Source organism: Diabrotica undecimpunctata, chromosome 10, assembly GCF_040954645.1.
Source record: "Diabrotica undecimpunctata isolate CICGRU chromosome 10, icDiaUnde3, whole genome shotgun sequence".
NCBI lineage: Eukaryota > Metazoa > Arthropoda > Insecta > Coleoptera > Chrysomelidae > Diabrotica > Diabrotica undecimpunctata.
Window position 1 is genome coordinate 14,022,837 of NC_092812.1, and position 13,572 is coordinate 14,036,408.

Below are 13,572 nucleotides of genomic sequence, written 5' to 3' on the forward strand. Positions count from 1 at the left end.
AAAAAAAAAAACAAATAAATAAGAATAATTTAAACATTAGTAGTTTTAAATTGAAAATTTTTATGTTATTGACTTTAAAAGTGGTTTTAATTTATTATTTCAAGAGTTTACCGTTTTCTTTAATTTGTATGTGTTAGTGATTAAATTACTTTCAAATAAATATTCTTTGACTTCGTATGTTGTTTTTTTTTAAATTCGCTTGAAATAATAATAAATATCATATGATTTCATATGAGTTTGGTTGTGTATCATATACACAATCAGTGTACCAAGTTTTGCCAGAATATTTTCATTTGCAGAAAATGCTTATGCTATATATCGTAACTATATATACATATTAACAGGTTTGTTCCCTTAACGTTTACTTAATTTATCTTGGTACCTCCCGATAGCTGTCACTTAAAAATTCTGGCTAACATCCAGCTGCTAATATGTCTTATCTCTGTGTTTTTTCGTTATCCTACGACCTATGTGTAATAGAACTGATCCCTGTCGAATCTGTTTAAAAACATTGATGGCTTCTTTGTGCGAGCATCCATGAAGGGGTTTACTATTTACTGCTAAAATTTCATCCCCTGAAACATATGCCATATGTCAGTACATAAAAGAATGTTAAGGTACTATTACTATGCAGATATTTATTGCAATATATCATAGAGTCTAACTAGAAAACATGGACAACTCCAAAGCAGATGAAGACCGTTTACTGGTCTTTGAATGAAGGATCTTATGAGGAATATTTGGCGTGAAATCTGGATGAAGAAGTACAACTATGAAATATATAACAATTAAAAAACATATCTGGTGGAAAAGCCGTAATCTCTTCCACAAAAATATGAAGACTCAGATGGGTAGGACACCTAGCTTGATAACAAGAGGCCTACCATCCAAGAAGAATTTTTATGTCGAAGTAAACCTAGAGATTGATCAAAACTTGAAATGACGATGTATTTTTAATTGAAAACATATGAAACTATTTTCTTGTGGCTTTTTTGTATTTTAAAAAAGAGAGCGATTTCCGAGATGTAAATCGATGTTAGTTCAAATTCGGTTCTCTTGGGTTATATAGTAAGATGATGCAGGTGCCAAAGGGTTAAAAGAGTAAAAAAAGAACTTTAACAGTGTATTTTATAAGTTTTGGTTTAGTTTAACCATATATGAATATTTACGTTCCAAAGATTTAACGACGGTAAAGATGAAGATCACACAGGGAGGAAATATGAAAGAGATAATTCCTGGATCGGCATATCTTTCATATAATGATCCCGAACAATCGCCATCAAGGGAGTTGGAACGGCTAGTGAGAGATTGCAAGGTGAATGGACTGCAATTGATCATCGAATATTATTCGAATGGATACCACTGATAAGGGGCAGTACAAACACCAATGAAAGGGGTGAGTCATTACTACAGCTTATGATCAAACATGATTTAGACATACTAAACGTAAACCAACTTTCGTTTACAAGTTCACACCGAAAGGAGATATATGATATAACAGTGGCCACGACTAACGTGACTAGAATTGTTAAAAACTGCATGTGTCAGATGAGCTGCTTTGTTCAGATCTTCACACATATGTTTTGAAATAACAGGTAATGAGACTATAACTAAAACTTATCGTAGCCCTCGTAAAATAGACTGGGAAGCATATCAAAAAGACCTGGAACATTGTTTAGGCAGGATGATAAGGAATTAAACACTGGACTTAAACGTGTCTTTTAATAATTTCAAGAGGTTGCCTTGTCGACGTTCGAAGATAATAGTTTAGAGATGGTAAAGAATTCCAACAGGAAGATACCCTGGTGGAATGACAACCTTCCAAATCAAGTGACAGTAGTCAGATGAAAATTTAATATCGCCAAAAGATCAAATGTGTAAGTCGATTATCAGTTCTGACTGAATATAATAATGAATGAAAAGGGAAAAAAAGAAAATCACGGAGTAGACATTGCGAGGACATAAAAGCTCCATAAACTTCTCACAAATGTCTGTTGGTTAAGTATTCCCTCTTGGGTGAATACACTCAGAATGGCAAAGAGACCCAGTGCCCAATGATAATTGACACGGTTCAATCCGGAAGACTGTTGAGTTTAATATTAATTATATATATATATATATATATATATATATATATATGTTTGTTTTGAGGTTTCCGCGGGAGCTATATGTGCTGTCACTATTTTTCCGGGTTTGACTCCGCGTTGTAAAATGCTGGTTTTCTTGAAAACCATTGTTTTGGCGACGTTTCGGCAAGGTCTCACTTGCCATTCTCAAGCCTGGTGGAACTACTTCTCGTCGTTACTCGATTAGTACTAATCGAGTAACGACGAGAAGTAGTTCCACCAGGCTTGAGAATGGCAAGTGAGACCTTGCCGAAACGTCGCCAAAACAATGGTTTTCAAGAAAACCAGCATTTTACAACGCGGAGTCAAACCCGGAAAAATAGTGACAGCATATATATATATATATATATATATATATATATATATATATATGTATATATATATATGTATATATATATATATGTATATATATATATGTATATATATATATATGTATATATATATATATATATATATATATATATATATGTATATATATATACAGTAGACTCCCTCTATAACGAGAACTGAAACGGCAGACTAATTACCTCGTTATAAGCCGATCTCGTTATATCAGACAACAATAATACTGTACATACTTATAAATATGTAGTTTTCTAAAACATTAAGGCTGTTTTAGCAGTTCAAGTACACTGCGATTTGAAGTGGGCGTATCACTTACTTTTCTACACTGCTTACGCGAGACCATCTTTACTCAGTGCCGCCGGCCGACGGGTAGTTTAATGACAACAAATACATTATTCTCCATTCAAATTAGTTTTAACACGAACTAACTGACCGTACGTTCATGAGATTTGACGTCACGAAGGCGATAACGATGAAACTAAGCCCAATGATGAGTAACACGTTTCACTATTAGATTTCAGTATTTTTTAGCAATTTTCTTTAAAATTGGAACACGGTTTTCTGGACTATTACTGGACACAGAAAGGTGAAACAAAAATCAACGATTACAGAAAAAAAAACTCTTTCGAGTGATGGGCTTAAAAAGTTTGGTTATAATAGAACGTTAAACAGTATATTCCAATTTTTCAACAGAAGTTTCGAAAAAATAAAAAAAGTAAAACCATCAGTTTAAAGGCAACATAATTTCGAATAACGTGTCCAAATTTCGAGACATTTTGTCAGTAAATAACAGAGAAAACACTGTCCCTAGGTTTTGGTGCACCGATAAAACAGCCTTAACTTCCTATAGTGAAGACGTTCGGAGCAATATAAGATGCTAATAAAAATATTGTTTGAATGGCGTTTTTGAAAAAAAGTTCAAGGATCACATAAACTATTGCTTATGCAATTGTAAGAAGTCTGTCATTTTTGACTGCTTTAAATTGTCCAGTATCATTCTATCTATCATCTACTATTTATTTACTAAAGATGTGAATCAGTTGTATTTATTGTAAAGAAGTTTATTGCGGGCGGCAGTTACGTTTATTGTGGGGTAGTTAAAAAGGGTATTTATTTATAGCCACGGCCCTGCCAAAAACTTAAGAAACACGTTTTTCGATCTAACCTCTAGTTATAACCAAACCATTGAGAGTTATAGTTCAATAGAAATTTTACGGGACATCTAATGTACCTCGTTATAAGCGAAACTTCGTAATAACCGTGTTCGTTATAGAGCGAGTATACTGTATATATATATATATATATATATATATATATATATATATATATATATATATATTTAAATCTTTAGTAAGCAAAATAGTCAGAACATACCTTCCTTAAGCGTACCATTATCAGCTGCCTGGCCATTGGGGAAAATAGTTTTAACATAAATGCCCATGCTGCCCTTTGGCGAGTCTCTTCCTCCTACTATACTAAATCCTAATGGTTTAAAGTCTGATCCTTTATGGAAAATGACCTGCCGAATAGTGAACGTATTGCCTCCTCGAGGAAGAGTACAGAATTTACTTTCTTCCTCTTCTATTTCTTCGAGTTCTTCTATAGAATTCTGAAAGGTAAATAAATACTATTAGATATGTTTTGGAAACACTTCATAGTTCTGCTCAGAAACAAAGAAAAAATGTAAAAATATATATCAATTAAGACACAACATGCTTACGACAATTACCATACAAACTTTAACAAAAAATTAGAAACAAAATACATGGTTCTTGTAAGAATAATTAAAAATTATTATTGGCAACGTTTTTCAAAAGAAATATAGAATGGTTTTTATGATCTCCAAAAGGAAATATGGCGCTATATAAGAGGCCAAAAATGGAGATGAAGAAACTAATAAACCAAAAGCCATAGAAAAGAATACAGATTTATAACGAAGCTGCAGACAGAGGGAAACAAATGACGTTGGAACCAGGAACACCATAAATAACTACAAACGAAGAAGTTAATAAAACACAAAGGTACTTTGTGATATAATAAAAGGTACTATCTAGGTACTTTCCATTCTCCATTGTCTCCTGATTTGTATTTCTAGATCTCTGTACTTGGCGATCTTTTCGTTGTATTTAACAGGCAAATTGTTGATATTGGGTATCACCACATCATTGTGTTGTTTGCTTAGTAAGTTTTTTAACTAGTATGAGATCTGGTCTATTATGTGCCACTGGTTGGTCTTTAAGCACAGTGCGGTCCCAGTATAGCTTGTAGTTGTCATTTTCAAGCATTCTGTCAGGGACGTATTGATAATGAGGAAGATGGTCGGTTTTGAGAAGTCCCAGTTTGTCAACTAGTTCTTGGTGGATAATGTTTCTTATTGAGTCCTGGCGTTCTTTATAATCAGTAGCGACAAATTCCTGGCAGACCCCGGTAAGATGTTGGATGGTTTCTTGAACTTGGCATTCATATCGGCATTTGTCATTTTGAACTTGAGGATCTTTAACAATATATTTCAGGTAATTTTTAGTTAGAATAATCTGTTCCTGAATGACAAGTAGGAAACCCTCAGTCTCGGAAAATATCTTTCCTGATATCAACCAATAGTTCCACGCTGTATTGTCGACATATTCTTGGCTAATCTCATTGAGATGTCGCCCATGCAGAGGTTTACTAATCCAGGTGCGCATTTTTTCTTGCTGAGTCAGGTGGTTTATGCGCATTTCTTGTTCCCTCAGTTTAAGCGGCGAACATATCGTTTAGATAAACAAAACCTTTATTTTTTATTTGTTCCAGTTTTTAATATTTTTACAATAGTTCTAATGTATTAAAACCTTAGCGTTATCACCCGTTACTGTCGAAGATTTTTGTTCAGTATTAGCACACACGTGTCCATTTCTTGGTATAATACTTCTGACGGTAGGGACAGTCTGTAGATAAAGAACTCAGGTATAAATTGTTAGTAATTATACAGTATATTGCCAAGCATTAAACTGTGGTTATGACGTGTATTTCTTCGAGTAGATTTCCAAGATAATTGTGAACCAATCAATAAAAGAAAAAACAGTCTTCTATAAGTCAGCTTTTGTAACCAATTGTTCGATTTTTTATCATTTCCTCAATGAGGATGAAGCCAAGTAGTTATTTGGTGTCAACAAAGTAAACACTTATGCAAATAATTACACAAAGTGGCCCCGCTGGTTTTTATCTGCCCACATGTGGTACTCCGACGTTTTATTTTTGTTTTTATCAATTCCGCATTTACATTAAACAAACATAAAGTGAAATTTAACAGGCATAATGAAATTTTGTAAAGTTATGGGCATAACTTTACTACCCACTAGCTATTAAAGTGAGATATATAAGTAATACATACCTACACATTACTTGAAAATAAGAGCCAATGGACTTGTCTGTCACTTGTGTATATTTAACTGGCCCGGTTTCAGTCATATTTTAATATGCCTGACATAATATGACATATATATATATATATATATATATATATATATATTATATATATATATATATTTATATATATATATATATATATATATATATATATATATCTATATATATATATATATATATATATATATATATATATATATACATATATATATATATATATATATATATTTATTTGGTATTTGGTATTTCATTTTGTAGTGATCTGAGCTTTCCTTTAGACTTAATATTTATACCGGTTACTGTTAGTTTTGTGATTAATTTTATTCTTTCTAGTATTAGATCTAGAACAATTTTTGCTCTGATTAGTCTATGGTCGCTGCCAGTTTGAAATTTATTTATTATCCGGCATCTTTTATTGTAGCAATCTTGTTGGTTAGAATGAAGTCAATTTCATTCTTAGTGGTTTCATTTGGTGCTACCCAAGTCCATTTTCTGTTCGATTTTTTCTTAAAGAATGTATTTGCAATAGGCAAGTTTTAGTATTGTGCAAACTGAATCAGACTTTGTCCCCTTTCATTTCTCTCACCGGCTCCATACTTTCTCATGACTTGTTACTTGCCATTTCACTTTTTCATTGTAGCACTAAAGTCACCAATTGAGTACTTGTGCCTTTAATTGTACAAAAACCATGACTTTTATGTCCTGCAAGATATGGTTGACTATTTCAGATCATGTAATACAGAGTCTGCAGGTTGTCTTCATGAGACAGCCCCATTGTATGCAAATGTACCTTGACTGATGCATATCCAGTAAAGAATCCTGTTATGACTCTGAGCTGCTCCTGCTTGTTTTCCGCAGTACTTCAGCCCTATTAGAGTATGTCCGTCCAATATTCATTTTGACATTTGCTTGAACAGGTGTACTTTCTCAGTGAGACTTATGTTTTGTTCGGATCCAGGCTATTTTTGGGCCATGAACAGTGCTCTTTGATACTCCTACGGCCAGTGCTGGACAGAAGTATTTTACAGCTAATCCTCTTCTGGTAACTCCTATCAGCTCTTTTAAGACCGTATATTTCCCAATGACCTGGAACCGATTCCAGTGTGAAACTACCACTAGTGGAAGAGAATGGGTTGTCTGTCCATCTCTTACATGAGGGATTCCTCTGACACATCCCTCTCGTGTGCAGACACATATTTGCAAAGGTACTTTATCTGGGTATCATTTGGACGGAAATCATCATAAATTCGGTATCCCTCATTTCCTTTATGATGTTGCTGTGTTCACATCTAACCAGTATATTGCTCAATGCAATCTATAATATCCGATTCTCACCTTCTCTTATGACGATGTGCAAGGGTGGGAGGTCGAGTAGGGCCTCCATAGCTGCTGTTGGTTTGCCCCTTAATTACCCTGTGATTCTAAAGCAAGTCCTTGTACCTTGGTTAGTTTAGGGATGGCACTTTTGGCCACCTATACCAGTAATACATAAGTAATTGTTGGTTTTACCACCCTATTATAAATTCCATATACATACCTATCTGGTTTTAAACCTCACATTTGTTCATGAGTGCATCTGCTTACAATTATCTTAGTCGCTGCTCTCTTGGTTATTGGTAATATTTGCTGATTCCAAGTAAGTCTCGTGTTAAATATTATCCCCAGGTACTTTATTTCCCTCACCAGATTTAGATTTGTACTATTCAGGATCAGAGGACCTAAGAATGGATGAACAAAATAACGGAAACAAGTAGAACATATGGACTGGATATAAACATCAGCAAAACCAAGCTAATGATCATCAGCAGGGAAAACGAACTGGAGCAAATCTGTATGTGAACCTAATGAGAATTGAACGTGTCTCACAATACAACTACTTGGGAACTATAATCAATGAGTCGTGGGACAATACCCAAGAGATTAAATGTCGCATCAGAAAGGCAAAAAGTGCATTCTTGACTATGAGTTCTGTGTTCAAGAGCCATGACCTCACCCTAGAAACAAAAATAAGGCTCCTTAAATGTTTCGTGTACCCAGTGCTTCTGTACGGAGTAGAAACGTGGATATTGAAGATGGAAACTCTATCAAAACTTCAGGCTTTTGAGCTATGGTTATACAGAAGGATCCTGAAGATACCATGGACAAACAAAGTCACCGATGAAAAAGTCCTACGAAGGATGAACACAACCGCGGATTTGGTCAACATCGTGAAGGGTCATAAGCTGCAGTACTTGGGACATATAATGAGAAACCAAGGCAGATATGAACTACTCCAATGCATTTTGCAAGGTAAAATTGAAGGAAAAAGGGTCCCAGGACGAAGAAGCATATCCTGGCTTGCTAACCTGAGAGCATGGTATAGAAAGACCTCAACACAGCTATTCCGTATAGCAACCAAAAAAGTCATCATAGTCAGAATGATCGCCAACATTCGGAACGGACAGGCACCTAAGAAAAAGAATCCTTTCAAATTCCTTTTTTTGTCTAATTTCATGATTTTAGACTTCTGGATGATTATGTTAAGCCCTAAATTTAAAGTTCGACTAGGTCATTCGCATAGTCCCGCATGTGAAGTATGTTGAATAAACAGCCCTGACTGTGTTCCTCTGTATTAAATCGATAATATTTAATATTATTATTATTCAATGTTTTAGTAATATGTGTCGGTGTCTGGAGCAAGCATATGCATTTAAATCGTAATTTACTTATACTATTAATTACTTAAGAGGGTTATTTAAAGAATGTTGTTTATAAAACGAAACCTGCAAATATTGGAGACTTAAAAAGAAGAATCCGTAAAAAAATAAATAATATTTCTCAAGAAATCATAAACAAGGTTCTACAAGAATTTGTACAACATTTGGGTTACTGCCAAATACAACAAGGGCTACAATTCGAACATTTAAGATTAAGTCATGTATTAATTATAATGGTCATGGATTACTTTCAAGTTATTTATTATAATTTATTTATAATTTATTAATATTATAAATCAATAAAAATTAATTTTCTAAGCGCATATCTTTAAAATTATATCCATTAGACCCGAGTATTATACTTTTTTGAAATCAGCTCATTTTTATCGATCTAAAAATGTCCTAAAATACAGGGTGTTACATTTAAAAAATGAGCCGATGACGTCATCACTGTAATGTGTATCACCTTGTATAATGAAATTTTATTGTAAAATGTAGAATATTAAATTTAAAAATCGACGTGTTTTAGATTTTTTAAAAAGGCTTTTCATTTAGGAAATATCGAATTTATTCCATACTTTACGGACACACTGTATAAAGCTATTACTTATGTATTTTTAAACAAGAAAATCTGAATTGAATTTATAAATTGAAAATTGGTCATATTGTGAGAGAAATGAAGACAAACTAATTAGAAGAAATATGTCAAAACATAGCGGACGGAGCGAATGCCGTCATTTCTTTCTCAAATAGATGAGGGAACATTTGATGATAAAACATTTCAATGTTTTAATAAGCCAAATGAAACGATAGTATGTGTGGTGTGCAAGAAAAAGTTATCATATTTCCTGTGTCATTCAAAGCGAGCTGAAATGTACTAAACTATGTGACACGCGCATAGTCTGTTGCGATATACAATCTGATGCTACCGAGCAAATATGCAGTTAGAATAATAATATTCTACTGCACTTATTGGGGGAAAAAGAAGAGTATACATTAGTGTTAAATAACAATGAACTTTTAAAATCTAATAACTATTTGCTGCAAGAAAAAGTTGATTTATTGAAGGCTGAGCTAAAAAACTATTATATTAAAGATAAAAATAAAATACCATTAAACTTAATGACCCAGAAAATAAAAACATTGAAAATAAATATAAACATCCAATCAATCAGATGTCGACAATTTTTGTATGCAAAACAAACAATTTATCAACAAAGACACCTAACCTACAGGTTAAACGCGAATGCCTAAAAAGTGCAGGATTTGAGTGATTTTACAACAGTGGATAAGAAAAGAGGAAGAAGCAAAGTTATTTAGAAGAATATTGGACAAAATGAGGAGTCTGGTGATTTTGGTGCCAACCGTAAAGTTTGGTTATACCTTTATAGAATTAAGCGGCATGTATCATCTGGAAATATTCAAGATTTCGTAAAAAATTAAGTACAATTATCCGACGCGGATGCTACTGTAATGGAACTTCTAAAGGATTAGCGAAAAGTATAAAGATTAAATCTACCAACAATCTACTTGGCCCAAAGGAATCGGTTTCAAACATGTTTCGACATTCCACAACTATCAACGTAACAATAAGGATATTTAAAGGCCTTCCCAGATAAGAAAGTAAGTAGTATCTCCCAAGATCAAATATAATCTTATGACAATATAGTCAATCTATTCTATATTGTCAATTATGACAATATAGAATATGGTCAATCACCATTGATTAGCCAGAAGTTCATACACTGCTCTAAAGTAATAATAATAATAATAATAATCTTTATTAATAGCACATGGCTAGAAAAATATACATATAAATACATCAATTTATACCCTTAAAATTAAATCACAATGCTTTGCTTAACATATATCTTACATAAATTTTTAAATTGAGCTAAGTTTCCAGAAGCCTTAATGTTTTCCGGTAATTCATTGTATTGCTTTAATCCCCTATAAAAAAGATTGTTCTGACCAAAATTAGTGTTGATCCTATTCAGATAAAAGTTATTTCTAGAACGTGTGTTGTGTTCATGTACATCTCGAACAAAGGTACAATTATTACACAAATGCACAGGTATCAGACCATTTAACATTTTATAAACAAAAATCATACTATTACATACAATTGTCTGTCTTACACTTAAAACATTTGCCATTGTTAGCATGTCAGTTCTACTAGTGTATACACTACATCCTAATATTATCCTTAAGGCTTTATTTTGTTTTTTCTGCAGTACATTCATTTGAGAAGCATTCATTAAAAACAGCAATGTAGAGCAAAAATAGAGATGGGGAGCAATAATCGATTTATATATGGTCAACCTAGACCAGCAACTTAAATTTTTTGACATTCTTCCCAATGCATAGATTTTTTTTGCTATTTTGTTTGTAACAAACTTAAAATGTTCAACAAAACTTAAATTTTCATCTATAATACATCCCAAATACTTATACTGAACCACTCTCTCCAAAGCAATATTATTAATTTTTACATCTTTTATTATGTTATTTAATTTAAAATTTTTATTCTTTATAAGCATCATTTTTGTTTTATTTACATTAAGACTTAAGGAATTATTATCGAGCCATTTTAATATATTACATATCTCTTCATTTATTATATCGATTATTTCATCTACCTTATCCCCTATTGCATATATCACAGTATCATCGGCAAACAACTGTACCTTACACTTTTTAACAACATCAACAATATCATTTATATACAGTATGAAAAGAGTAGGACCTAACACAGTTCCCTGTGGCACACCATACAGAGATGTCTGAGCCGATGAAATGGCACCATATTTTGTCACTTGTGTTCTATCAGTCAAATATTCTTGAAACCACTTTATAATTTTTTCACCAAAGCCATACCTTTCCATCTTTCTCAATAGCAGTTGTCTGTTTATGGTTTCAAATGCACGTTTAAAGTCTAAGAAAACCACACCAATCATTTTCCCGCACTCCAGCGCACCCTTCCAGTCAAACAAAACCGTCTGCATTGCACTCTCACAGGAATTTCCTCTCCTAAACCCTGCTTGGAATTTAGTTAACACATTATTGCTTTCCAAGTACTCCACTATTTGATCATTTACACATAATTCCAGCAGTTTTTCGTATGGTGGTACCATATTTATGGGTCGAAATTCCTCACACTTAACAGTTCCATGAACCTTCTCAATTGGTACAACCAGACTTCTCTTCCATTTACTTGGGAATACGCCACTTTCTAGACTACCATTTATAATATGCAAAATTTTGTCGCCTATTACTTCAAAGGAACTCTTTAAAATTTGAACTGTAATACCATCAACATTACTTTCTTTGTTTTTCATTTCTTTCATTTGTTTTTTTAAATCTTTCATTTCTAACATTTTGAATTTTTCCATTTTGCAGTCGACATTTATTGAACTACAAATTTCTTGGTGGGTTTTGTTTGAAATAATGCTATCTGCTATGTTTTTTACACTGTCTAGAAAAAATATATTAAATCTTTCACTTATCTCTTTACCAGTAACCCCCCCACCATCAAATATTATTTCACTTTTAGCTTCATGGTTTTTTTTGCCGTTTACAAGCTCCTTTAATGTTTTCCACATTCTTTTTGGGTCGTTCTTACAATCATCTATTTTTTCCTGATAATAATTTTGTTTGGTAATTCTGATTAATGCTACGACTCTATTTCATTGTTGTTTGAAATCATCCCAGTCAGTATCAGTTTTAGTAAATATAGCCTTTTTGTAATATTGATCTCTTTTTTTAATTTCATTCGCAATGTCTTCATTCCACCATAATTTATTTCCCCAAACATCCTTCATATTAATAGACTTTTCTGGAGCAAACTGATCGAGTGCAGACAATACATTAGTTATTAGAATATCAGCATTGTTACTTACATCTATAGAGGAGCTTGACGGCCACTGCATATCCATAAGTTTCATTTGAAATCTTGTCACATCCATTATATTGTACTTTCTATAGGTTTTTGTAAGTGTCGTCTCATTGTTTCTACCCAGATCAGCTACAATTATCGAGTGATCTGTAATCTTTGGAGTTGGGAGCACCTTGCAACTAATGTCTTTTTGATTTGTAAGTACTAGGTCAATCCTAGTAGATGTCGATTTTGTAATCCTTGTGTATTCGTTTATTAGCTGATAGGTACCATTTTTAATAATAATATCATTTAATTTCATAGAGTAAAAGTTTATACTTGCCAAATCTATATTAAAGTCTCCCAATATCACAAAGATAGCATCAATCTCAATGATATCTAAAAACGCATCCAACTCCTCCAAAAATTCCGCATGACTTGCACCAGGCGAATGGTACAGACAATAGATGTAATATTTCTGGTTTTCTATATTTATTTGTATTCCTGTTAACCATATATTCTTGTTTTTTTCTTCTTTAATAATTTCTTTATAACGATACCTTTTTTGTATATAAATTGATGTTCCTCCTGTATGTCTACTTGAAGAAAAACCAACAACTGAGTTGTAGCCATCAATATCTATTTCATTTGATGCAAAATCTGAGGTAACATGGGTCTCCGATAAACACATAATAATTGGCTTTTTCTGACTTGCAATCCATGATAACTGTGTTTTATGTGTGCTAAATCCTTGAATGTTTAGGTACAGAATGGTTGGACTTGATTGCTATATTTTACAATTACCATGTGATAATTCAGGATACCTTATTTTTTCTTGTAATCGCTCTACTACTTTCTTATAGGCTTCACAATTCCTATCATATGCTTTATGTTTCCAATCAATATTGGAAATTTTTAAAACTTCTGCATATTTGCAGTTTACACAACAAACTATACGTGATTTACAGTCTTTTACGTGATGCTCACCAGCGCATTGCTGACAAGTGGGCGTCTCTTTTTTGCACTCTTTTGCAAAGTGACCAAACCTCCAACAATTGTAACACTGTTTAACATTTACACTTTCTCTAAAAAAATAGCTCTTCCAACCAATATGCAACTTTTCATT

General features: G+C 32.9%; 1 protein-coding gene across 8 annotated transcripts in view; it reads right to left on the reverse strand.

Moving 5' to 3' along the window:
• Window positions 1-422: 422 nt before the first annotated feature.
• The window catches only part of LOC140452076 (uncharacterized), a 162,252-nt gene continuing 149,102 nt past the window's right edge, over window positions 423-13,572 (reverse strand). For all 8 annotated transcript variants that reach the window (XM_072546131.1, XM_072546129.1, XM_072546132.1 and 5 more), the window contains 2 exons: window positions 3,846-4,080; window positions 423-575 (listed from right to left, as the gene is read on the reverse strand). In XM_072546131.1, coding sequence (XP_072402232.1) covers window positions 427-575; window positions 3,846-4,080 — 384 coding nt within the window. In that variant the 3' untranslated portion in view covers window positions 423-426. The remainder of the gene's footprint in view (window positions 576-3,845; window positions 4,081-13,572) is intronic.